Source organism: Quercus robur, chromosome 9, assembly GCF_932294415.1.
Source record: "Quercus robur chromosome 9, dhQueRobu3.1, whole genome shotgun sequence".
In the NCBI taxonomy this organism is placed as follows: domain Eukaryota; kingdom Viridiplantae; phylum Streptophyta; class Magnoliopsida; order Fagales; family Fagaceae; genus Quercus; species Quercus robur.
This window is the reverse complement of record NC_065542.1, coordinates 49,233,702-49,260,123: the sequence shown is the minus strand read 5'-3', so window position 1 is coordinate 49,260,123 and position 26,422 is coordinate 49,233,702. Positions and strand designations below refer to the sequence as shown.

The window sequence follows — 26,422 nt, the reverse complement described above, 5'->3', positions numbered from 1 at the left end:
TTTTATTTAACCAAATTTTATTTAATTTATTTTGTGTATGAAATAAATTAAATAAAAATACAAGGATATCGAGTCTTAAAGACTCGAGATCCTTGAATTTTTAAACAAATTTTATTTAATTTATTTATTAAATAAAAATACATGGATCTCGAGTCTTGAAGACTCGAGATCCTTGAGTTTTTAAACAAATTTTATTTAACCAAATTTATTTAATTTATTTTGTGTACTAAATAAATTAAATAAAAATACAAGGATCTCGAGTCTTAAAGACTCGAGATCCTAAAAATTAAATTACCCACTACAGCTACAGCACTTTACGTTCGTGGGGTAAAAATGCAAGTAACTCGAGTCTTATAGACTCGAGTTCTACTGGGGAAAATTATTAAAACAGAACACTCTGAACACTCAGCCCGTATAACACACTTTCTAACATTCTACACAGCCTTCTCACCCAAAAACAGAGTATCCTCACTGAGTCTCTCAGCCTCACTAACTCTTACCCTCACTAACTCTCACTCACCCATAACTCCTACACCACATTGCCTCTCACTCTCACTCATCACACTGCCTCTCTCACTGCTCTTCCCTCTCAACAAATTGATATCTCAGGTAAGGGTTTGCATAATTTGATTGTCATTGTAGTTGGGTATTAGTTGTCTATGGGTGTGGGTTAAAGAGTTTGACTAATTATTTTGTACATAGTTGACATAACTTAGTTAATTTACTTATATTGTGTGTTATAGAAGTTTGTTTTGTTAGTGTTAATTTTTTGAGTATTTATTTGCCCATTTTGTGTGTTACAATTATTTTTGACTTTATTCATCATTATTTTGGGTATGAAATGGGTAGTGATTGAATGGAATGAATGGGTATCATAATATCTTAAAATGTGGTTACCTACAATACATGACTGTATAAGGAATTGGTCATTTTGGAAACGATTTGGTATTTGGAAATGACATTTGAGAATTATTTGATCTTTTTATGTTGATAAGGTTAGTGGAAAACTAAGGCTTGTTTGAAAGCTAAGAAATATAAGTTTTATTTAGAATTGTACGGACTATGGTAAAGGAATTAGGTGATATCATTTGTTTTCTGCCTTTGATGAAAATCTTAACATTGGAATTGTTATCATGAACAGTTTAGAGTAATCATAAACAGTTTAGAGTAATGCTCATTTGTTTTCTGCTCATAAACAGTTTAGAGTAATGCTCATTTGTTTAGAGTAATGCTCATAAACAGTTTAGAGTAATGCTCATAAACAGTTTAGAGTAATCATGAATTGTTTTTTGCCTTAGAGTAATGCTCATCCAGTTTAGATATCATTTGTTTTCTGCCTTATGACTAATCATAAACAGTTTAGAGTAATGCTCATACCATGTTTTTAACTTGTATTATGGTATATTACTTGCCAAGCGATGGTCTAAGGTTTTGAGTGTGGTAACTTATATTTCTGTTCTAAAGTCTGGATCAGAACCATATGTTTACATAAGATCTACCTTAATTAGTTTGTTGAGTATCAATAGGCGACTCCAATGTTTTGCAACTAAGGTTGGGTGGTTATTGCTGTTGTCTGGACCTGTGGGCATGTACTGGTGAAATAACTGGATGGTTCGTTAGTTTTAATTGTCTGTGTGTGTTAGTTGATTAAATTGTGTTCTTGTTATCAACTAACTAACATAGTAACTTGACTTGAACAGGTTCACAATGCCTGAAATTGATATAATCCTATACCACGGTGGTCCGCTTAAGAATGTCAATGCGAACAAGGGATTGCCATTTGAAGGGCCGGGTATAAAGACCTATTATACCCAAATTGATCGTAGGTTGAAGACCCTTGACGAATTGAAGAAGATTATCATGGAAGAGTTGTGTGAGAATCCTGCTATACACAACATACAAATTACTTATCGTATGCCAAACGAAATCTTGAAGCATCGGATTAATTACAAGTATATGGTGATAGAAACAGACAAACATGTAAAGATCATGTTTGACAAGTTGGAAAGAATAGGTGAAGTAACTAACATTGAGTTGTACATACAATTGGAGCCGCGTGCAGTTTGGGAAGAGGATATCCAACAAACGACTACAAGCTTACAGGTTATGGTTCCAGATGCTCAATATGAGTATTCTACACATGTAGAGGATGATTATGTTCATGCCGATGGTGATGTTCATGTTGATGGTGATGATGATGATGATGATGATGATGACGACTATGTTGATGAGACTACTGCCATTAACAATGATGATGACGATGATGATGACGACTATGTTGATGAGAATATTGCCATTAATGGTGAAGATTTTGTGGATAGAGATGAGTATGAAGACACGATTGGCAGAGACCTTGGGGACTTTGAGAGGGACATTGTTGACGATCAGACATTGGATGGTAGTGAACCTTATGTAGACAATGTCATTAGTGTCCAAAACATTACGAATACAATCCCTGCCTACGCACCTCCTGCATTGTCATTCTCTGCAAATACTTGGGAACATATGGTTGATCCTTCACATATTGATATGCCATTTGTGTCTACTTGGAGAGAGGGGATGAATTTGTGCAAAGGGTTGGCTTTTGCCAATAAAGAGGAGGTGAAGTACGTATTAACAATTTGTGCCCTCAAGGAAAACAAACATTTTACGATCATTAGGTCGACGACGAAAAAACTTTGTGCAAAATGCGTGCATGAGTCATGCAAGTGGTATGTCTGCGCAGTTATGAAGCCCGATCTCCACAAACTATGGATGGTCACCGTGTATGTGGGTCCTCACACGTGTATAGCGACTGGGGTGCGAAATGATGGTAGAATGATGAGTTGTAATTTTATTGCATCAGACATCCATAAGAAGTTATGTGAGGATCACACTACCCCAGTTAAGCATCTCAGATCCATGATAGAGACGAAATATAGTGGGCAGAAGCCTTCTTACTACAAGGTATGGGATGCGAAACAAAAGGCGATTGCGATGATGTTTGGGAATTGGGAAGAGTCTTACCAAAGATTGCAAAAATTGCTAATGGCATATATTGATCAGGACCCGACTACCCAAGTGTTCTATCGTATCACATCCACCGATGAAGATGACGCCGTATTGTTGCATTATGTGTTTTGGTCTTTCGGTCCATGCATATCAGGATTCAAATACTGCAAGCCGGTTATCAGTATTGATGGGACCCATCTGTATGGTAAATATCAGGGAAAGTTGTTGGTCGCAATGGCAACTGACGCTAACAACAAGGTATTCCCTCTCGCGTTTGCTGTTGTGGATTGTGAGTCAGGGTCCAGTTGGAGGTGGTTTTTACAGTGCCTCCGAGATACGATTGGCCACGTGATACCTAAGGAAGGAATTTGCATAATTTCTGACCGACATCTCGGTATCAAAAACGCCATTGCAAACTGGCCTAGAAGGGAAGATGGAAGTACACCAGTATTTCATAGATATTGCCTTCGACATGTTGTTAGCAACTTCAACACCCATTTTCAGAACTCAACTCTAAAGTCAACGGCGTTGAAAGCGGGATATGCTACTCAGGTGGTGAAATTTGATGCCATAATGGAGTCCATTAAGCAGGTGGAAATTGAGGCCATTAGGAATAAGAAGAAGGTGACGGGGAAGGATGACAAGGAAAAGAATCAAGATTATCTTCCATACACATACCTAATGGGCGAGTCTGTGGATATGTGGACCCAGTCACATGATGGTGGGAGACGTTTTGGGGCAATGACAACCAATATATCAGAGTGTTTCAATGGTGTACTGAAAGGTGCACGAGGTCTTCCTATTGCCGCATTAGTTGAGTTCACTTGGAACAAAGTTGTTCAATATTTCCATGACCGGCGTAAAGAATACCATTTTGAGTTCTCAGAGGGTAAGAAATGGAGTGAATATGCCAATCGTACGTGGGATGCAAATAAGTGTAAATCCGAGAAACATTATCTCAAGCCATTTAGCAATGAAGAGCTGATATTTCAAGTAGTTACCCAACTCAACACATGTAGCGCAGGAGGGGGAAACCACAGTTATGAAGTTCGGTTACAGGAAAAAAAATGCAGTTGTGGGAAATGGCAAAACATAGGGATCCCTTGTTCACATGCAATTAGAGTATGTGACTATTTACATATTGATTCGACCACATATATTCACCCATGTTATGGCTTGAACAATGCCCTTAACACTTATGAGCATGCATTTGTGATTCCAAAGTCGCAGTCGTTGTGGCGGGATCCCATAGGGCCAAAGTGGTTGCCTAATCCAGCATTGTTGCGGGCTAAAGGTCGACCAGTGAAGTCGAGAATAAGGAATGAGATGGATGGGGTAAGGAATAAGAATCGAGAACCGGGATGGCGGAGGGAGGATGCAGATTTCATAGAGAGTCAACCCAAGCAGACATGTGGACTGTGTCATGTTTCCGGGCATAACCGCAGAAAATGTCCGCAGTCCCGTGGCGCTTCCACCAGCGGTCATGTTCCAGACTAGGTAGGTAGATGGCAAAAAGTTATGCATCGGTTAAATAATTGTTATTCATTCCATGTTTACTTATTGTTTAGTATATTGTCTCCTAACGTGATTACTCTATGTTTTTCAGGCATGCTTCCATGGATGACGTTTTTGTCATGTGGACCGACGATGTTAGGAAAAGTGACTACGTTGTATTGGCTATGTGAACTTTTTGGCTTTTGTTGAATGTACTTGTAATTCTTAATCCAATGTACCTTTATGAAGATTGTGATTTGAGTAGTATGGTTAGAACTGCAAATTAAGCGTGGTTGGGCATGTTTAGAATTTCCCCAGCTGGAACTCGAGTCTTTAAGACTCGAGTTCCAGCTGGGGAATTTTTTTCCCCCAAATCCCCTGTTTAGGCCGAGAGCCTTCAAAAACAGGGGATTGGGGGAAAAAAAATTTCCCCAGTGGAACTCGAGTCTTGAAGACTCGAGTTCCAGCTGGGGAAATTTTGTTTTCCCCCAATCCCCTGTTTAGGCCGAGAGCCTACAAAAACAGGGGATTTGGGGAAAAAAATTTCCCCAGTGGAACTCGAGTCTTAAAGACTCGAGTTCCAGCTGGGGAAATTTTTTTTCCCCAAATCCCCTGTTTAGGCCGAGAGCCTACAAAAATAGGGGATTTGGGGAAAAAAAATTCCATTTATATACAAGAAAGATGATCCACAGAGCATGACACATTTTGGTGCAAAATTCCTAAAACATTCTTGCAATGCAAAGCACAATATTTTGTTAAGAAAACTAATAAAAACCATCTATGAAGAAGGAAAAAAAAAATATATATATATATAAATGTAAGAGAACATATGACTATCAACATTGACATAATTTTGATTAGCAACAATGAAATGTTCACTCTCTCAACCACCATTTTTGCAAATGTCTAAAATCTTAGCCTTTGGATTACATTTGGAAATTACTAGAGGCAAAGTCTCTACACATTATTAAAACACTAATTTAAGTCTAAAATCACACGTTATGCAAAACTATATGCCGTTAAATCAGTGTTTAGTACATTAGTCACTAGTGAAAATTCTATACAAAGTTTTGCTTCAAGAAAATTTTGTTAGCATTGTAGCTGTACTAAAAGGAGAATTTGGAAACTTCTTCATCTTCATCCTCATCCTCATCTATAGCATCTTCATCATCATAGGGATCTCATAATCATCATCATCATCATCTTCTATTTCTTCATCTTCCTCATCCATCATGGTTTTACTCCTATCTCCTTTGTCCTTCAGACCAGTGCTGAAGACAACAGTTTCTCCCCCAGATTTCTCCATATCCTTCCTCAATTTATCGAAGTTCTCCTTCCTGCGATCTTCCTCCAAACGTTGCTTCTCTGCCCATCTCTTGTCAAGATCAGCCTCGGCACTTGCTTCAATGGCCTTGACCGTAAATTCCAGCACCAGAAACAGCAGACACACCAACTGACCGTAAATTCTTGTAGAACTCATCCAGCACAAGGGCAAGGCTCTGAGTTAGAGTTGATGTGTATGAGCTGTCTGAACTTACTGCTGCGTGAAAGGCCTCAAAGTCATCCATCCACTGCATGCACATCAGCATTCAAGACAAGGATATAAATACAAAACAAAATCTGCTAGTATATATATGCAAGTTAACTAGACGATAAAGGGAATGGAGAAAAAATTAGTGTCCCAAGCAAAGGGTGAGAAAACAGCTGCAGAATCAGATTTAGACCATCATACCAAATACGTGGTTTAAAAGAGGCAAAAGGAAGAGTCAAATATAGCATTTTCAGAAAATTATGTACTTGAAGGGTCAAGTAAAAACAAACCTCCAAGGCAAATTGATGTTGAGCCACATCAGTCTTGTTGAATGCCAGCACAAGAGGCAACATCCAACATAAGAAAATCCGTATAACATCTTTCAGTCTTTATCTCCAAACAGTAAACATACCACAAAGTTCCCAAAAATCCAAACCCATATAAATCAACGAAAAGACAACCAATAATACTTTTAAACAAAACCGATTAGGGTTAATTTAATCACCTGCCATCCCTACAACAATGATGATAACTGGTTTTCTCTTGAAGTTGGTTGACGAAGTCCCAGCCTGGCCAGATGATGATCCCTCAATATTTAGCTTATCCATTGTCTCAGCAAGCTCCTCTTTTTCTGTACCCTTTGCCTTTGACATAGATTCAATCAATGAAAAATCAGTACTGTGCATCATCCAACTAACAAAATTAAGCTAAATCTATTCATCCAAAAATAAATTAAGCTAAATCTTACAGTAATCAGGGACTACAAGTGTTACAGAAAACCAAAAAACAAAAATTCAGATACTGAATCTGCGAATCATGGGTTTATATATATTTATAAAAATTGGGACCTAGCTAGCAAAACCTAGATTCATATATACCTAGGGTGCAACTACTGGCATTCTTTCAAAGATCTTTTCCACAGTAAAACTAAAATATCAAAGCACTCAAAAAGCACGCTTCCCTTTATTTTCTAAACAACTAACAGAGAAAAACACAAAAAAATGAACTAATTTAAAGTAAAGAAATAAAACACTCAAAATGTACAATTCTACACTTTTCTTTGTCTGTATGTTCCTATTACTTTCCTTTGTTTTCTCAACCACCAAACATAGATAAAACACATGAAAGATGAACTAATATATATATATATATATATATATATATATATAAACGCGCTCAAAATGTAAAATCATACACTTTCCTTCATTTCCTAAGTTTACTCAACTAACCTCCAAGAAATCAAGATTTTCAAGAACGTGCAGAATATATTTAATGATCCGAGTTCTTGTCTCAAAAATTTGTCGAACCTCCATATTCAACATCAAATCTAAATAGCGTTGTTGATACAATAAGGAGCAGCTATATATATATATATATATATAAAATTCAAAAGGTGTTAGTAACTACCCAATTGTAGTAACATCACAAACGTGGAAACCCTTTGACACCAACAATATCACCATGCTTCACAGTTGAATGGAACCCAGAAAATTCTTCCTCATTCAAATCTGACTTGCTGCATCATGGAAATGAAGAATCTCTCAATCATTAAATTTGGTATCCGTGCAGCAAAACTTAAAGGTGGTGCAATTTAGGGGGGACACCCAGCCTGGGGGTGGGGTGGGGGGGTGATTGTCCATGAAACTAATTCATATTTGAACCGAAATTTCCCAAACAGTACCAAGTGGAAAGTCTCATTCATACATATGCATCATCTTGTTTATATAGGTCCTTTATAATATTTTTTTTTAAGCACAGTTGAGAAAACCAGGCAATGGTACAAAAAGATGCAATAAGTAAAATGACCTACATCATTCTTTTTTCCAATCTGCCTAAGCCTTCAACATACAACTAATCATGCCTCACAAACACGAAATTAGCAATAATTTCAATAAAAAAAAATGAAGTTTCTATTACAAGGATCTTTGGCAAAACATTGACATTTAACTAATTGATGAATCACTACATTAGAAATATTAACTTTTTAAGATAAGAAATTTGACATGAATCAATCTTTCAAATTCTGCTCCAACACAACACAACCCAAGCTCTCTACTCTCTAGTGATAAATTGATAATAAACAATTATGAGGCAAAAAATTAAGAAACTATGAGAAGAATAATAGAAGAAGAAGAAGAAAAATGCTAAAATATTATGACTTTAGCACTTACTCAAGGTTCGCCAATTTTGCGTTTTTTAACCCTTGTGTAATGTTTGGGCGAGGGAGGCGGCTGCGGGGCATCATCCTTAGGCTCATCATCATGCTGCAAATTCCATTAGAAGTTCCGCAATCAAGATTCTAATTAATGTTATCATTAGAAGAAAGTGAACTACAAAATATATGCATTTGAATTCTAATTAACGTTATCATACCATAGAGCTACCTCGGTGTCCTATTTTGTGTCCACCTGTCCCACAAGTGGGTGCTCTTCTAGTGCGCTGTGGTCTACCTCGTGGAGGTGAGGGCTGATGAGGGGGTTGCTCGTTTGGTACATCAGTATGTGGCTGTACAGTGTCAATCCCAACCGGAGGTCCTAGAGGGTCAGATGAGGATGCGGTAGGTGGGTAATGATGCTCTAAGTAGAGGCCAGGAGTGGGTGCAGTAGAGCTGGTAGGTGGGTAAGAGGGTGTCTCGGGGAGTATAGGAGGGGTCACATTGTAATCAATACCGAGATCAAAATTGGGCTGCGAAGGTGGGCTGGGTGAACGGACCTCGGGCTGAAGAGATGCATCTGGGATGTGTGGAGGGACCTCAGGCTGAGGAGATGAGTGCGGGATGGGTGCAGGCATCTCAGGACTAGTTACAACCCGAGGGGTTGTTGTACGCCGACCACGGCCCCTAGCTGCACTTGTGCTTGGGCTTGCTGTAGCAGGCATACCACGACCCCTGGTTGCACTTGTACTTGGGCTTGCTGTAGCAGGCCGACCACGGCCCCTAGCTGCGCTTGTGCTTGGGCTTGCAATAGCACGCTGAGCACGGGTCCGTGTACTTATGGGTGCTGCGCTTGTGCTTGGGATTTCAGTAGCTGTTGGTTCAGTCTCATGGCCATTGTCTGCCTCCTCATTTGCTACAGGATCACGACCAAGGCCAACCACATTATTTAGGACACGCCGAACATGGTTGTGAGCTTCGCTGCCTTCAGGAAGCATCGCCAACAGCGCTAAATGGCTTTGAATCTGAAACGGAGAAAGAACCAGTACAATCATATTTGAGACAGTTATGTATAAATTAATGAAATAGGCAATATAGTACTTACTAATCTACTCAAATACTCAACTAGAAACTAACAGTTTTATTAGAGTACTATATGTAACAGAAACTCTTTAATCAGATATGTTTTTATAATTCATAGAAACTGATTCTACGTTCATACATGTACTCAAGTAAAACGAAATAGGCAATAAAATCTAATTAGAACACATTACCATTATATCTAATTTAGCGCTGTTGCGGTCGACATACTTTCGAGTGACCGGACGGTACCAGACGTAATAGGCATGATCGCGGGGCATCTCACCAATCTGAGGAGGTGCATGACAAAGTTGTTGTCGTCTCATTTCCCATGAAATGATATACGGTCCATGCTCCTCCCTCCAATTCTTTTCCACCTTCCCACGTAAGTCAATTTTATGCAGTCTATCTTCGTAGAAAACATCGTCAGGCTGCTGCTGCGCCAACCCAAACTGTCGAAGGACACGGTCCGGGTAGTGTCTCTCTACTATGCAAAAACACAGAAGCGGCACCCTGGCTGTCCACGTATCCCTCCCTGCAACGCAGAACTCAGGAAGGTGGCCGAAGTCTGCCTCATATGGCTGCCACACAATCTACAATAGAAACAAAAAACAATTATCATAGCATCTTAAAAGGTGAAAGAAGGGAGAATACATAGATAAAAGGAAAAACCACAATTTTAACAAAAGATATGTTAAAGGATGAAGCAATCATATTCTTAAGGGAAATTATTATAACCAAACCGAATTTTTGAATGTTATTACCTGGTCTGGCTGCATTGTCACTAATTGCTCGCGATAGCGGATCAAGGCCGTGCCACCTGGCCTACTCTTCGGGCTTCGCACCCGCACCCACCTACAATTATGAGCAAATAACATAAGAACGATAATACAATTTAGTTATTAAGAAGAGTACATTGCATAACAAATTAAATATTAGGAAAACACTTACTTAAATGCAAGTGGAGCATATGGCCATGGGCCATAATCACATCCAGGTGGGGGCTCTATCCTCGGGCACAAGAATGGCAACCTTGCCCATGCCCAATACTGGACCAAGGTGCACGCCCCACCAATCTGCGATGCGCCTTTCTCACTTGCTCGACACAACTCCCTGTACAACCAGGCCAAGCAACCACTACCCCAACTATACTGCCGCAGATCACGAAGGTTGCGCATAAACTCCAAGAACATCAGATGCACCCTATCTCCTGACTTGTCCATGAAAAGTTTATCCCCTACTAGCGCTAAAATATAGCACCGGGCATACCGGTGTATCTGAATCTCTGTTGCGTCCTCAGGCAGTGGTGCTGCAATGGCCTCAACAAGTCGGCTGATGAGAATTCTTTGGCCCACCAAAGTTTTATTGTCATTCGGCGGAGTAAATCCAAGCAACTCCCCGCACACATCCCTCCAAGTCCCATCCTCCACAGCAGTCAGTCCAACCAAGACCTCACCGTCTATAGGAAGTCCGAAAATTACCTCCACATCTTGTAGGGTGATTGTCATCTCACCATGTGGAAGATGAAACGTATGAGTCTCCGGCCGCCATCGCTCAACTAAGGCCGATATTAGGCAATTATCGATCTCTTTGGAAGGGGCTCTAAACAATCCTTCCAACCTTAGCAATTTGATAATGTCAATCACCCGATTATCTTCCATCTGAACGTTTGCCATCTCCTTAGTGCGACCACGGCACACAAGTGGGCCCGGGTCCTATAAATTCAATAAAAATTTTTGCGGTTGTTAGAACTAGAAATACAACTTTGAAAGAACTTGCTAACTAAAAGTCAAAGTCAACGTAAAAATTAAAGCGGTTGTTAGAACTAGAAATTTCACCTCGCCATTCCAAATGGCCTCTGATCGGTGATATGGTTGTCGCGTCAACACTGAATCCTGTAGCGGACCGGGGTGCAAGCACTGTAGCTCCTCATCGATCTGAGGCTCCATATTGCAAAGACAATTAAAAAGGTTATGAAAACCCCAATTTCTCTGTGCCAATGTTTGATAAGAGTTCATATATTTTCATTCCATCACCTTCAAAATTATATATATATATATATATATATATAGAAGATTCAAATGACAGTTAAACATTACAAGTGCATACAAACTAGATAAGAACAGAATTTTTTTTCTAAATAACAATAAATATTAAAAAATTTAGTTAGTTGTCACGTTTCAAAACAATGTTGAAAACTAGCATCTCGAGTGTTCCTCCACTCGAGTTCCAATATAAAAGTCGAGTTTTTAAGTCTCGATTTATAAGAGGATGGGTTTAAAGTGAGAAAAAATTGACGTAAAAATCGAGTTTTAAAGACTCAATTTCCATAAATTACAGAAAAACGCTGCTATAGGGCTTTAAAACGTCACTATAGGACTTAAAAACGCCACTATATGGCTCCCTAAACCTGATACTTATAAAAAAAAATTTGCAGGAAAACACCACTATAGGGCTTTAAAATGTCACTGTAAGGCTTAAACAGAGGGTATGTGAACCACTTACAATTCGCCCCAACAGAGGGTAACCTCATGTAATTTCCCGAGAATTTGAGTTTGTGAACTTACTTTTACTTTTGGTTAGTTTATTATGTTCTAATATGTTCAACAGTTTGGCCGAGAGAAAAGAACCCAGAAACCCAAAACCTAAACTTAGACAATAGCTATAGCAAATCATGCAAAACCACTAAATCATCAACTTGTAGAACAAACCAACAAATTCAAACATGATGCAAAACCAATTACATCAAATTCAATCATTTTAAAAAAAACACAATTAATAAAAAAAATAATAAAAAAATCAAAAAAACCCAAAAAGATCCAAACCCTAGGTCAAATCATGAAATTCATAAATCTAAAATTGGAGAGAGAGAGAGAGAGGAGTCTAAGAAGCAAAAACGAGAAAGCACTCAGAAGAAAGAGAGAGTACCTTCGGACAAGACTATACAAGTACACAACGCAAAGCCATCACACAACTTATAATCTAAGCAAACCAACAACACAACAGTAATAATCAAAGCTAACAAGAACCCACTTTGCACTATGGAAATCTCATGGTCAATGAGCACATTAAGTGATTTGATCGTTATATCCTAAAATGGTGTGTTGGAACTTTCATATGATCAGATACCATCTAATAATGACTTTTTCTCATTCATTTAAACCGACCAACAAATACCAACTATGACCGATACAAGCAGGAGCAAAAATGGTCCCTAATTCACATATATCCTGCTCAACGAATTACCAAATGCACAGAGTCAGTAAAAAACTATAGGAATTCCAGACAACCCATTGGTCAAAATGGAAAACATTTTTCTTATTAGTAAGCAACTCTTTTTGATGTATGGGCCTGCTCCATCTAAGGGTGATGATTTCAGCTAAGCTAAACATCAAAATTTTTCATTCCAATTCCCAAAATTTTAACCCTTCTTATTCTCTCAACAAGCTATGAGCAACTAAAAGGTGAAAAAACCTATACAACATTAGTCCTACAATAACTCACCCATAATGTTCCAAAACTTTTTAGCATTTCCAATTAAACATTTTTCAATTACCCCATATTTAATAACATAAACAAACACACAAAAAACTTTATAAACTATCACAATAGATGAACCAAAATTGGAAATAGCATACCCAATAAAGTAAAAAGAAACAAGCATAAAAAAATGCATATATGAATCACTGCATAACCAGGTTTCTATTTCTTTAAAAGATGTTGCTATCATTAGAAAATGGGAAGATATGCTTTAATGAGTCATTAGATATACCACTACGGAAAGAGTTAATAAGCACCAAATTTTGAAGAATCTCAGAACAAACTACTTAAATAATTTAGAATTTCTTCAATAACCTGTTCCCATAAACAGAACGGACAAGCCTTCTAACACAATTACAACAAATGGACCCAGCAAAAAGACATCAACAATTAGTTCAGAATAAGCCCTCAATAACAAATATGATTCAAGGTATCACCTGTATATTTCACCAAAAAAGAAAAATAAATTTCTCTAAATATACATGCCAAGCCTTGGCTTTTTAAATCATCTGCCTAACACCGGACAGTTACTTAAGGGGGAAACACTGAATGTCCATGGAAATCAAATAGCTTTATTGGTATTTTATATAACCCAATCCAGATTTTTTAGGGACAAAAAATCCTGAAATACCAAGACATTAAAGTAAAAGAAACAGAAGAAGAAATTAGAGGAGAAAGTGAGAAAAGATTATTAGGTGCAGTGAATCTCTATTTCTTTCATGAGATGTGCTACCACTAACACTGAGCTACAAAAACCCAAAATTTCAAGAACCCAAAACAGAAAACAACTCAAATTTACAATACCCATCACACAGATCAAAAAATTGCATAAAGAAAAATGAGAAGAAGAGAACCCAGAACCTGAAAAGAGAGAGCACGAACGGCAGACGAACGGCGGGCTACGAGCGGCGGGCTACGAACGGCGCTACGAACGGCGGGCTACGAGCGGCGGGCTACGAACGGCGCTACGAACGGCTTCAGACTGAGTTTGAGAGTGAGAGAGGGCGGAGTTTTAGAGTGAGTTTGAGAGTGAGAGAGGGCGGAGTCTTAGAGTGAGTGAGGTTGAAAGGTTCTGTCACTTTCAAATGTGCCGTTTGAAAGTGCTTCTGGTTTTTGTGTTTCTGGTTGCAAGAAATCGAGTCTTATAGACTCGATTTCCCGTGGCTCCACGTGGAAATTTTGTCCACGTAAGGTAGAATGAAAACAACGAACTCGAGTTTCTAAAACTCGAGTTCTAATTAGATCTCGAGTTTCAGAAACTCGAGATGCTATTATTACAAATTGTTCCGAATCCGGCCAACTAACAAAATTGTTGCCGTACTGAGTTTATTTAGCAAGGGTGTTCATGCTCTCTCCCTTTTTCTTTTCTTATTTTATTTATTAATAAAAATTATCATTCTTTTATTCAATAGCTTGTGTGCAAGCTAATAACAACAAGAGGAGCAAGCATAAAAATCACAGCCAAAACAACAAAGTTCAGCCATTTTTGGCTTTCAGTTGGATCGGTAGGAGGAAATTCTCAATAACCCAGTTTTGGTTTGTTCTTGTTACTTGTTTTTAGCTTTTGTGGCTTTTTCTTGGGAGGCTTTGAGGCTTTAGGGTTTTAATAGTTGAAGGGTTTTTGTTCATTTCATATTATAATGATCAACTATTGTTTTTGATTGTGCAGTTTGTGAAATTGGGGAGGTGGGTTTGGTTGAAATCTGGGTTGGAAGTGGCTACAGGGGTTGGATGTTGAAATTTTAGTTGAAGAAGTTGAAGTGGCTGTTGAATTCCTTTTATGGATAGGCTCTGCTGTTTTAGTGGTTCCTACTCTAAGGAAAGGATTTTTTTTTTTAACTTCATGTGTCTATCAGTTTGTCTCTAATACCAATCAATATGTTCTGTGTTGTGAAAAGGTTAACCAATAAGCTGAAAAGGTATAGTCTTTAATTGTTTGTTAGAGGATTATTTGTGTTGTGTGATTGATTTGTGTCTCCAATTTTCTTAGTAGGGGTATAGACTCTTGAGTGAATATGATAATTTTGTGATGTTATTCAGTTGAATTATTCAACGTTTGCAGGTTCTTAGTGAGATTATTGATCATTCCTTCTTGTATAATCAATTGTATAGAATGGATAATCGGGGGGCTTTGAAGGTGATGATGGCACATCTAGTTAGTTTGAGTGGCTCAACTGTTCAAGTTATCTTCTTGCTTCTTTAGTGAGTTTGATGGGGGACTTTTAGCACAGAATTGGACTGATATTTGCAGGGTTGCTGAAATTGGGTATAAGAGATTTTGACATTTTTACACTGTTAGGCCACATATTTTAGGAAGAACTGATGATCGGAATTGAACCAACTGCATGTTTTCTGACTTGCAGTTTATATAACTAACTTTTGGTGATCCTCTTCTTTTATCCTGTCTCCCCCCTCTAAAGAAAAGAAAAACAAAAAAGAACCATCATAAACATAGCAAAATAGACTAATAGAAAATAAGAAGGAAAAGAAAAAGAAAAAAAAATTTCCTATCTTGCTAACTTTCAATGCTTCATTTGTTTGTAATGATAGTTGTTGATTAAATATAGTAATTTCTTCGTTTAATCTTCTTCTTGCAGCCTCATGCAAATGGTTTTCAAAGTTGCAACTTGCAAGTACTTTTGTTTGCATCTGTACCGTATAACTGCCTCTAAAACATGTAAGATTAATATTGAGGTTTTTGTTATTTATAGTTTTGTTATGTAGCTTGTAGGAGGGCGTTCCTCATCTAGCTCTGGCAAAGGAAGATGCCATGAAGGGTTAATCAAGTTTGGTTTCAGCCAAGTAAAAGGGAAAGCTAATCATCCCATGGAGGATTACCATGTTGCTAAATTTATGCAGATTGAGGGACATGAATTAGGACTATTCCTTCCTCCCTACAGAAACATTTGTTTTCCAATATCCTAAAGGAGGTGGGGTCTTGCTTTTAAACTTTAACGGAACTTTAAATTTCAGTCTTGCTCAGTTATGTAATAAATTTTAAGGGTGTATTCTTAGTTTCTTACACTCTAATGTAATCATTTTAGGAATTAGTGAAGACCATGAAGCTGGCTTTGTTCATGAAAAGGCAGGTGCTGGAGGGATTAGTGAAGACCATGAAGCTGGCTTTGTTCATGAATTTTTTTTTTTTTTGGGAGAAATTGTTCATGAAATTTTAGATATAAAGAACATGACTCATATCTATTTTAGTTGGGATCATAATGAAGATGTAGCTATTTTGGCTTTCTTGAAACACTAAAATCACTTATTTATATTGTGAAGCTAATTTAGCTAAGCTTTAAAGGCTTTTTGTTTTAGGTTTTGTTCATTTGGTTGTGGATAAAAATTTCAATGAATTTTTGTTATTTATAACAAGTGAATGTGGTGGCCCTACTACTAGCATAAATGGTTATTTCCTTTTGTTATTACTAGATGGTATGAGAACCATAATTATTAGCTTGTCTTTGAGAAGAAATTATTAGTTTTTATGCGCTCTGGTTGTGCCTTTTATATAAGCATTTTTTAACATTTGATGAAAAGAAACCACTGCACCATGTTACACTTAAGAATTTTGATAAGCTCATTGTGTTCTCATAATTTTCAAAGTGGATTGGTTTCCATTGCATGCACATGCTCATTACTGAGATTTTACAGAATGACAAGACTCACAATGTTTTCTACCATTATGGCTCCTATTTCTGCAATGATTCTAGCATCAACCCAAAAAATGTTTGTAATGTACTCAACATTATCTAATTGTACTGCATATTGAAAGGATGGATTTGTAATCAATTGTTCTTGAAAGTATCCTAATAAGCATGCAGCTTGACCATATATCATATTTTTTGCCGTCTTGTTCTAAGATAACTATACTGATCAAGCTCAGTGAATCCAAGATTAGCTCTCCCACTAGCTTCTCTACTCATTAACTCATGTGCTGCTTTTGGCTTGATTCCAGAAGAGGATGCTAACTCAATCAATCCTGCATGAACTTCTGAGATTTTTCGTTGAGATCTTATCATATAAACTGTTTCTGATAGATGAAGAGTGTGATTATGTTCTTCAATAAAATCAGTCACTTTATACTTTCTAGTTTCTTGCACTAATGAAAAATATAGCTTTACAGGACAATTAGTCCTTGTATCATCTTGGTTACGAGTGCGAATCATATCTTCTTTTTCTGAACCTTGAATGCCCTACTTTGCACATACAAATTCCCTTGATGTTTTCTTTCCATCCTTCTTACTTATATTTATGTAATGTTTTCTAATATCAAAGCCCATTTGCCTTCCATATTTTAGCCAAAATTCTCATGCATCTACTAATGTATCGAATTCCATACCAAATCTAGGACTCAAATCTTCATTGGCATCCATGTTTTGAGAGTATTCTCTGGCCATACTATGCAATGAATTAATGAATACTCCTGTAATTAACAAACAAATGTACAAAATATCAACTATTATAAATATAGAAGAATGAATGTTTTTCGTTAAAAATAAAAGCTGAAAATTTGTGTACCAATATTGTGCTTATCATATATAAGAAGCGCATTCCTATAAAGCATCATACAAGGTCCATAAAACAAGCTCATTTCGTTGGCCCACCAAGTACAAGTAGCAAACAGCTCATAAACTTAAGTATCAAAAAGGGCGTGTGTGTGTTTATGGTTAATCGCAAAAGAGTTCTGCAATCATCTACACCAGTGTATAAAATGGCATTTTATAGTTCACCACCTAGAACCTAGGAAGGAGCAATTAATAATAAACGGCAGCATGATCTAGTGCAATTCATTTTCATTTTAAGGATGAGCAGATCACTTGCAAGATAGGAAGTAAAGTAAGCATGGAATATGTATGGCAAACATCTCATCATTGAGTATGCCATTGAAGTGTCAATAAAAGATATCCTAGGACCTTAAAAGTGGCTTCCGTTAATTATTAGGTTGATAAAAAAGATAAGAAAATTGTAGAGAGTGATCCAACCTGCCTAATGTTCCAAATTATGCTTATATCAAACAAAGATTCATAAAAAACTTATCCACACATGCACATGTAAGAACACACAACCCCAAAAACTAAAACTCGCATCAAGTGCTTCAATTTCATACAGAAAAGAGATTCTCATGCAAAATTGCAATCTATTTTTGTAAGAACTTATTCTCTGTTGTATTTAGAGTGCACTTATATACTTCACTTTGTTTACTTCTGTAGTTCCCACTATAATGCTAATAATATAGTTATCAATTTAGCCGTTTTGCACTCAGCCAAAAGAGGTGGTGAAGCGATTTTTTCTATTTCATTCTAATCAACTACATCTTAATCCGAATTAGCAAGGTTTAAAATCTTTGTAAAGAATCAAAATAGCAAACCAAATATACAACTATAAAAAATCAATATTTCAAGGATTCCAATCTTTAAGTACTTACAAGTGAGCAACTTCTGTTGTCTTCTTCTTCCCAAACACATAGCTCGCCAAAACATCCTCCATTCCTACATCACAACAATTAAGCAATTAAGATTAAAGAAATTAACCTTCAAGTTTAAAGCAATTAAGCTTCATTTTACGAAAATTTATCAAATTTACAGCAAAAGCCTATATTTTCTATGTTTAGTTTTCTTAAAGCAAAAATTGAATTTTTAGCATAAAACCCAAATGGCCAACCACTACTGATACTCTGTTTTGTTAGGTAGGACAAAAAAAATGAAAATAGAGTAATTTTTATCACATGGGACACTTCAAAAATTAAAGATTCCACTTAATTAGACTCCAAAAACTTCATTGCCTATTTGAAATTCTTCTTCACTACCATTAAATTATCTTATACATAATGATTCTCAAAGAAAAAAAAAATCTTATACATAACAAACACACACAAACATATAGGAAGTGAAAGAGGGAAAAAAGGTACCAGAAAGAGGAGGACAAAGGGGATTTTGGGGATTTGTTGACAGCGTTGGAATCGGACGAGCTTGAAGCTTCACTGGAGCTTTGGAAGAATAGTAACTCTACTGGGTTCTCGAAGCTATGGAGGTTTAGAGAATTGGTTCATCGAAGCAACAGTGATGGCACAGAGAGAGGCTTGGCCTTGTGTGGATTGGTACCGGGCTACTGTGACAATGGATTGAAGGAGAGGCAGCTGCGCAGGGGAGAGAGAGAGAGAAAAAAAATTGAGTTTATGTTTTATGAAACAGTGGGCAGCCTGAAACTGAAACAGTGGGCGGGCTGTGAGGCTTTTTAAGGCTAAAGTAGTATTTTACTTATTTGGTGAGGTGTCAATGATTTAAGCCATTAGATTAAATCTATGGCTGAGAATTTAGGAATTGCACACCGTGCAATACCCTAGGTATTGCATGAGATATGGATCCCTTTATTGTTTCTCAAATAGTTTTGCTTTGGGTGTCCACGTGATGACTGACCAAAGGTAAGGAGATAAGACTAGCTTTTTGAAATTTGAAATGAGATAAGACACAGTGGAGGTAAACATGTGGAGGAGATAAAATCAAGATAAAAATAAAGAAAGATAAATTGTAAAAGTAAAAGAGAATGAGTGGAGTTGAAAAAAAGTGAGTTATTAAAAGCAATTTATTGGCAGATGGTAGTCGAAAATTGAGACACGTGTACCAAAACCCAAAAAAAAAAAAAAATCTTCACAATATTTTTACAACACTTTCACAACAAGTTTTAAGTTGTTAGAGCGACCACATCAGTGGTTGCAAGAATGTGTAAAATGCAAAAAGTGCTATTTTGCACATCTTAACCCAAAAAACATCCATATCAGTCTTTGTAAAAATGTCTAAATATACACACCGGCCTTGTAAATGAACAGCAACCGTGTATATATACACGGTTACTGTTCATTTGTAAATGCTTTTTTTATTCTTTTTCTCTCTCTCCTCTATTGACCTACTTCTCTTCCCCAACTTCTACAACAACCCAGCACGGCAGAATAAGAAGAAGGAAGAAGAAAATAACCACCAAACCTAGCGCCACCACCAAACACTGCAACCTAGCACAGAAAATTAACCCAAAATCAACGAAAAAGCAATTAGAAATTCCAATTCAAAATCAAGACAAACCTATTGGAAAACCCAACTCAAAATCAATCAAAACTCACCGGGAAACCCAACCCAAAAACAATACAAACCCACCAAAAAACCCAGTCTAAACCCACTGCATCTACCTTGCTGCCATCGCCAAATCCAACCCAAATGGACTTAGATTAACATGGGTTTGTGTTGAAGTGAAGATTTTTGGTTTGTTTATGGAGTTTTTTGGTTTGTTAATGGAGTTTTCCAGTGAAGAAATGAGCGAAAGAAGAAAACTTGATCGGTGAAGAAAGATGAGAGAAAGAAGAAAAAGAAAGAAAACTCACAGTGAGAGAGAGAGAGAGAGAGAGAGAGAGAGAGAGAATAGTGTTTAGAAAAGGAAAGTGAGAAAGTGGGTTTGACTAGTAAGGTTGTTGAAAAAAAAAAAAAAAAAGAATATAAAATGATTATTTAAAGAAAATAGTGTGTATAATAGATAAACTGAAGTGAGTGTTTTGGATAAATGGATGTGTAAAATAGAAAAAAGTAGGTTTTAAATGTGTAAATTTGCAAAATTTTTGCATCCAATGATGTGGATACTCTTCTGGGTTTTTATTGGTGGGGCAAAAAAGTTATTTTTGTGGTAGATTCAAATTAGAACCAATAAAAAATAGCCACATATGATTTTTTATAAAAGTGTCGAGAAAATATTGTGGACGTAGCACATTTATAATATATATATATATATATTAAATATATAAAATAGCGGTAAACTCGAAACGATACACCGGTATTGATCGATATCGAAATATATCATTCCGCTGGCCAAATTGGTACAACTCTCGGTACGAGATTGACTCCCTTGGGATGAATACAATAGCAATATCCTTTAAAAAAAAAAAAAATCTATGCTTATTTTGTACGTATGATAAAGTCATATCACAAAGTTTTTTGAGACTCATGTTGATTAGTGATTAGGAGTTATAAAGGAATAATCATCAATATATACATATATATATGTATGTATGTATGTATGTATGTATTATATATAAGCAGAGATCTCATGCGGGAGTGCATGAGGTCTTGCCAAGTGATGCTCTAATTTTGCATTTAGCATTTTTTTTACCTCTTTCATTAAGATTTGTTTACAATTACTCAAAAGTTTACATTAACTTATTTTACTATTATCTCATTAGTCTCTCATTAATTGTCTAAGCTTACATCACACATTTCTCTCTTTTTCATGTCTTTTAGCATATCCACTATTTTAATATTTAAAAAAAAAAACAAAATAATAATAATTAAGAACTAATAATAATAACTAATCAGATAAGGTATGGAGGGAGATAGAGAGACACAAAAATGTTGTGGATTATTAAATATAACGCATTATTTCACTACAAAATCAAAACGCATTGTTTCACTATAAAAGTCTTGAGGCTGACAAAATATTTGAAAGAGAGAGAAAGAGAAATCTGAGGGGTCGTTGCCTCCGTCATTGGCCTCCCACCACTATCAAGATGCCGAAACCCCTACGGGTATTTTCTTTTCTTTTTAAATTAGGGGATTAAATATGATTTAGGTTTGGGTAATTTGGTTGGCTAATTTTTTTTTTAGGGTATATAAGTAGAAAGAATATTTGGTACACAATGTAAAACCATATTCTACCCTGGTTTTAAATCATCTATAAGACACTTGCCCACACCATGTTTTAATATCACACTATCAATGGGTGGATGACAGTGAGAGAGTTGGATATACTTTTATTTCATAGTATTTAATATGTGAACACAACGCAAATTATTTAATTTTCATGGTCCCATTACTCTTTTGCATTTATTTTTGGTTTCATGATTTAAAAAAAAAAAAAAAAAAAAAAAAAAAAAAAAAAAAACTTACCTTGAGAAGACTTTAAATATGCAGCAAAACAACAATTATAAATTGTACACACATAACCATTATAATTATTCAGTTCAAGGAATGAGTAAAAAAAAAAAAAAATTAAGGAATATTGTAGAATAAAAGTTGTTACAAAATGTCTCTTTCTCAAAGACCTCATGCGAGAGTGCATGAGGTCCTGCCAAGTGCCACTCTAATTTTGCATTTAGCCTTTTTTTACCTCTTTTATTAAGCTTTTTTTATTGTTACCCAAAATTTCACATTATCTTATTTTACTATTATCTCATTAATATCTCATTAATTCCCTAAACTTACACCACACTTTTCAATATTCTTCATGTCTTTTAGCATACCCATTGGTTTAGTATTTAAAAAAAAAACAAAAAAAAAAAAGTAAGGATTAATAGTAAAAAGTAATAACTAACAAGACTCTAGAGAGAGATAGAAAATGTTGTGGATTGTTAAATAAAAGATACTATTTCATTATATATTACCAAAATAAAAGACCTAAAACTAACAAAACATTTGAAAGAGAGAGAAGGAGGAATCTGAGGGGTCATCACCTCTGTTATACTAGCCTCCCACCACCATCAAGACGCCGAAACCCCTAGGGTAATCTTTTTTTCTTTTTAAATTAAGGGCTTAAATATAATTTAGGTTTAGGTAATTTGGTTAGTTAGTTTTTGTTTTGGGTATATAAGTAGAGAGAATATTTGGTGTGCAATGTAAAGTCATATTCTACTATGGTTTAATTTTAAATCATCTATAAGACACATGCATATACACTTGCTCACACCATGTCTTAATGTCGCACTATCGATGAGTGGAAGACAGTTAGAGAGTTGAGTATACTTTTATTTCATAGTATGAACTATGAAAGCTCGATTATGTATTAAAACACAAGAGCTGTTTAGACCCAAAATTCAAAATTACGGCTTGGTTGATTTTACTCTAACTTAATCTAAATGCGAAATAGAGTAAATGTGAGCGGATAAACAATAAAACTACTCTAAGCCATATTCATTAAAACACGGCAGTAAAATGAAAGCTAAAAGAGTAGGGAAGAAGAATGCAAAAACAAGATAACACGCTGATATGTTATCGAAGAGGAAACCGAAATACTCAGTGTAAAACCTCTCTGCCGCCCTCCAAGCGGTAAATCGATCTATTAGACAATAAGTTGGGATACACGAATAGCAAGAGACTCTCCAAGTGTAATCTACCCAATGCATCTAAGCCCTTCAAACTTCTACTCCAACAAGGCTTCTCGGAACCGTGTCTTGTCTAGCTTTCCGAATCCAGCAATGCGCCCGATTGCATCTACCAAAGCTTGGCTTCTTCCAATGCTTCCTAGCAGCACCAAAACCTCACTTGACACTCAGGATGGGTGTGGTAAGTGTTTGGGCTATCAACCTCTCATGGATTTGGAAATGGAGAGGTAGGAGTTCAGGAAAATCACAATGGATTGTGTAGAGAATTGTGGGTGTAACAATCTCTCACTCTCAAGGGTTTATGGCTAGGGTTTTCTCTCTAAAAAGCACTCCTCAATATCTGTGGGTAATGAGGGTAAATATAGTGTGGATATGGACAAGGTGTATCAGATATGACAAATTAGCAAAACAGACTGTTTTGCTAATTTGTCATATCTGATACGACTCAAGGCTATTGAAGATCAAAGCTGTTTCACTGGTAGTTCGCGAGTATACTTCCCGCGAAGTGAAGCATGTGCTCAGCAAATAACTAGAATGCAAAGAGTCATGACAGGATGGAGACAACTGGTTTTTGCTACTGTCTTGCGAGTAAAGCCTGTTTTGCTAATTAGCAAAATAGTCTGTTTTGCTAATTTGTCATATCTAATACACCCTATCCATATCCACACATTACCCTTACAATGAAATCTCACATAATACGGGGTACATAAAATTGAATATAATTACAATCAAATTTAGCACGGAATTAAAGCCAACACAAAATAGTTATAAATTACAACTTTTCAATCTTCCCCTTTGGCTATTCTGTGACAAAACCCCTAAAACAGACTCTAGACTTAAATGTGAGTTTGGGAACAGTGGAAAAACTCACTCACACCTAATCTAGAAGCTGTGAAGCACTTGCATGTATATACTTGTAACCTGAAACACTCGCACACAAACAAAACTTTCATTAAGCTTATGACAAGTTGAATACATAGTACGTATATAAGAAAGTAAAGTGCGATCAAGGTAACAAACGTAATATAAACTATTAAGCATATCTTAATCATACAAGAACAGTCATTACAGAATGACTACAATGATCATTTAGCTAGTAAATGATCATCCAGACATGCAATGCAATTAAGATCAATACAAAGATCAATTGCATGTCCAACACACAACCAATGCAAAATACAAGAAGTATTTGCATCAAGGATACAAGATCCAACAAGGGTACAAGTGTGTAGTACTCAAGATAATTCAACACATCTAAAAGTACCCAAAAAAAAAAATGCTACAAAGCAGTGATATAAAGTACTGAATATTAAACTGAAGTACTTAAAGCTTTAAAAGAAAGCAATGTAAACAACCACAAGGTAAAAAGTAAATAAAAGCTATAAATTAACTAGACTAGCCAAACAATGATTAGACTATCCAAAAGTATGTGACCAAAAGTGGTGTGTGTGTCAGCTTATCCTTTTGAGCTCACAAAACTCCCCCTTTTCACTATGCACACTTCCCTTCTTGTGATGCTCTCCCCCTTACTATATGCTATCGTCCAAACTATACAATGAGTTTGCTCTCCCCCTTTTTGGCACGAATAGCTAAATGCTGGAACTAGTCAGACTCTGAATCAGATCCTTGTGCCATCGTCATATCTTCAATCTGCGATGATAATGCAATGTTTTGGCCTTGGATGTAAGCAAACTGATCCACGGTGTGCTGTACATGGGATTCAAGCATGCCATACATTTGCTCTACCCTTGCAAGGTGGCGATCAAGACGATCGGATCCTCGTGCTTGTGCTTGGGAGGATGGTTGAGCAGAATTCTCTGGTGCTGAGGTGACTCTGTCAATTTCTTCTTCAGTATCCCCACCTTCTTCCTCAATATTGTCCCTTGGGATTTGAGACATGTCGGTTTTTGGTTCGGTGATATGAGCTTTGCTTTGGGACATTGTTGGAGCACCAATAGGAGAGTCTCTTCGTACCACAGTGAGACCACTCAGAAATTTTAGTTTCGTCTTTGCAATGAGAACCATGATGAAACTAGGGAATGGCATTACAGTTCTCAAAGTCCTCTTGGAGATGGCTTTTCTAAAGAGGTAGAAGATGTGACCGCAGATGTCAATCTCCTTATGTGTGAAGATATCATAAAGAAATGTAGTTCTTGGTGCTGCCAGTGTGGTCAAATTTATCACCGGGTAGAGTTTGTGAATCATGATATAGGCCAATGTCCTCATCTCCGGATTGAAAGGGATGGTGTTCATTGAATTTTTCTTCTTGAGAGTACCACCGAGGAGACTAACCATTGGTTCAATAGAATCCAATCTGTCATTATATTGGATGGAGATTTGTTGAGATGGTGGACGAATTTCCAAGAACTCTTGAATGGAATCCCTTGTGATAAAGAATTCCTTTTGCTGCACCCAACAGTTAATGCGATCTCCTTCCACAATGGCGTTTGAAAAGAATTCCCTTATAATTTCGTCAAAGACAGTTCTACTTGGATTCAGCAACTTTTTCCAAGTCATCTCCTTGAACACTTATGGAATGCAAGTGTTTTCAAGGGTCTCCATTTTCACAACCCTCTTCATGATGATTGTTGCCCTTTTGTAGAAATCATTGTAGGCTATGTCTACCTCAATGCTACAGAAATTTTCTAAATCCGTGCATTGACACTTTGATGATTTCTTTTTGGAGGTAGAGTGTTTAGTTGGAGACATCTGCAAAAATAGACACAAGACAAAGAAACAAGTGCCAAAAAAAAAAAACACAAAAACACGAACACAAACTTGATTAGAACCCAAGTTAGTTCATTAAACAAGCACATAGTCCTAAAAAGAACATAATTAAAGACACAAGATCATGTCAAAGATGCTAAACATGTAACAACATATATCTAGCATGAGTGCAATGCAAAAGCATGACAAGTGCAAGTGTGTGCATCAAGAGTGCATGAGGTGATGCATGGCAAGGCATGAATAGGCACAGCTGGGTCAAAGTGTGTAAATCACACACCCAATGATCAAAACATGAGAAACAAATTCAATCAAGGGAAGTCCCAAAATTTGGAACTCATTGGAGTCCAAAACAACTCAAAAATGCCACTTGAGCATTTTATCAAACACTTGATATGCAACACTATACTTAACATGTGGGCAATGCATGAACATGTGAAAATATACCTAAATACATGTTAAAAAATGCCACATTGGGCCAACACAGACACAAATAGATCAAATGGGACATAGCCCAATCAAAAATTTGAAAAAAATATTTTACAAAATTTAGTGTTCCCAACCCTTTTTCAAAAAAACCCCCACTTCAAGTAAAACCCTAAAACCTTTTTGCATAATCTAAGGAAATAAAGAGAAAAGATGTTAAAAACATACCTTAGAAATGATTTTGAAGTGATTGCACTTGAAACTTGTTGGGGTTTTGAGTGAAAATCAGTTTTGGGTTGTTTAGGCTTAAGGGAGGCAAAATGAAGGGAATAGTGAATGTTTGAAAAAC

At 36.5% G+C, this 26,422-nt stretch overlaps 3 protein-coding genes, 3 long non-coding RNA genes and 1 pseudogene across 6 annotated transcripts; 3 read left to right on the top strand and 4 right to left on the bottom strand.

Moving 5' to 3' along the window:
• Positions 1-1,707: 1,707 nt before the first annotated feature.
• Positions 1,708-2,429, top strand: LOC126701149 (phosphopantothenoylcysteine decarboxylase subunit VHS3-like). The gene is made up of 2 exons (XM_050399273.1): positions 1,708-2,327; positions 2,417-2,429. Exons 1-2 carry the CDS (start codon positions 1,708-1,710, stop codon positions 2,427-2,429), a joined length of 633 nt encoding a protein of 210 aa, XP_050255230.1.
• Positions 2,404-4,775, top strand: LOC126698850 (uncharacterized). The gene is made up of 2 exons (XM_050396355.1): positions 2,404-4,488; positions 4,598-4,775. The coding sequence occupies exon 1, from the start codon at positions 2,506-2,508 to the stop codon at positions 4,486-4,488; it is 1,983 nt and encodes a 660-aa protein (XP_050252312.1). The 5' UTR covers positions 2,404-2,505; the 3' UTR covers positions 4,598-4,775.
• A 788-nt stretch (positions 4,776-5,563) lies between these two features.
• On the bottom strand, positions 5,564-6,669 carry LOC126701148 (GPN-loop GTPase QQT2-like; annotated as a pseudogene).
• A 1,518-nt stretch (positions 6,670-8,187) lies between these two features.
• On the bottom strand, positions 8,188-10,756 carry LOC126701147 (serine/threonine-protein phosphatase 7 long form homolog). The gene is made up of 5 exons (XM_050399272.1): positions 10,200-10,756; positions 10,013-10,103; positions 9,443-9,841; positions 8,390-9,193; positions 8,188-8,280 (listed from the first exon to the last, which is right to left on the bottom strand). Exons 1-5 carry the CDS (start codon positions 10,754-10,756, stop codon positions 8,188-8,190), a joined length of 1,944 nt encoding a protein of 647 aa, XP_050255229.1.
• An 81-nt stretch (positions 10,757-10,837) lies between these two features.
• Positions 10,838-11,199, bottom strand: LOC126698869 (uncharacterized). The gene is made up of 2 exons (XR_007646620.1): positions 11,087-11,199; positions 10,838-10,963 (listed from the first exon to the last, which is right to left on the bottom strand). It is a non-coding gene; the product is annotated as an uncharacterized LOC126698869 (long non-coding RNA).
• Positions 11,200-15,265: 4,066 nt separating this feature from the next.
• LOC126698866 (uncharacterized) lies at positions 15,266-16,102 on the top strand. Its single transcript, XR_007646616.1, has 2 exons — positions 15,266-15,718; positions 15,833-16,102. It is a non-coding gene; the product is annotated as an uncharacterized LOC126698866 (long non-coding RNA).
• A 431-nt stretch (positions 16,103-16,533) lies between these two features.
• LOC126698872 (uncharacterized) lies at positions 16,534-18,947 on the bottom strand. The gene is made up of 3 exons (XR_007646623.1): positions 18,697-18,947; positions 18,214-18,277; positions 16,534-17,211 (listed from the first exon to the last, which is right to left on the bottom strand). It is a non-coding gene; the product is annotated as an uncharacterized LOC126698872 (long non-coding RNA).
• Between the last annotated feature and the right edge of the window lie 7,475 nt (positions 18,948-26,422).

Bases quoted from the DNA above. Each gene is read 5' to 3' on its own strand.
- LOC126698850 (XM_050396355.1), top strand. From the start codon at position 2,506: ATGGTTGATCCTTCACATATTGATATGCCATTTGTGTCTACTTGGAGA.
- LOC126701147 (XM_050399272.1), bottom strand. From the start codon at position 10,756: ATGACAATCACCCTACAAGATGTGGAGGTAATTTTCGGACTTCCTATA. The intron at 10,104-10,199 runs GTAAGTGTTTTC...TCATAATTGTAG, and splicing joins TATGCTCCACTTGCATTTAA to GTGGGTGCGGGTGCGAAGCC. The intron at 8,281-8,389 runs GTATGATAACGT...TGGAATTTGCAG, and splicing joins GACACCGAGGTAGCTCTATG to CATGATGATGAGCCTAAGGA.
- LOC126701149 (XM_050399273.1), top strand. From the start codon at position 1,708: ATGCCTGAAATTGATATAATCCTATACCACGGTGGTCCGCTTAAGAAT.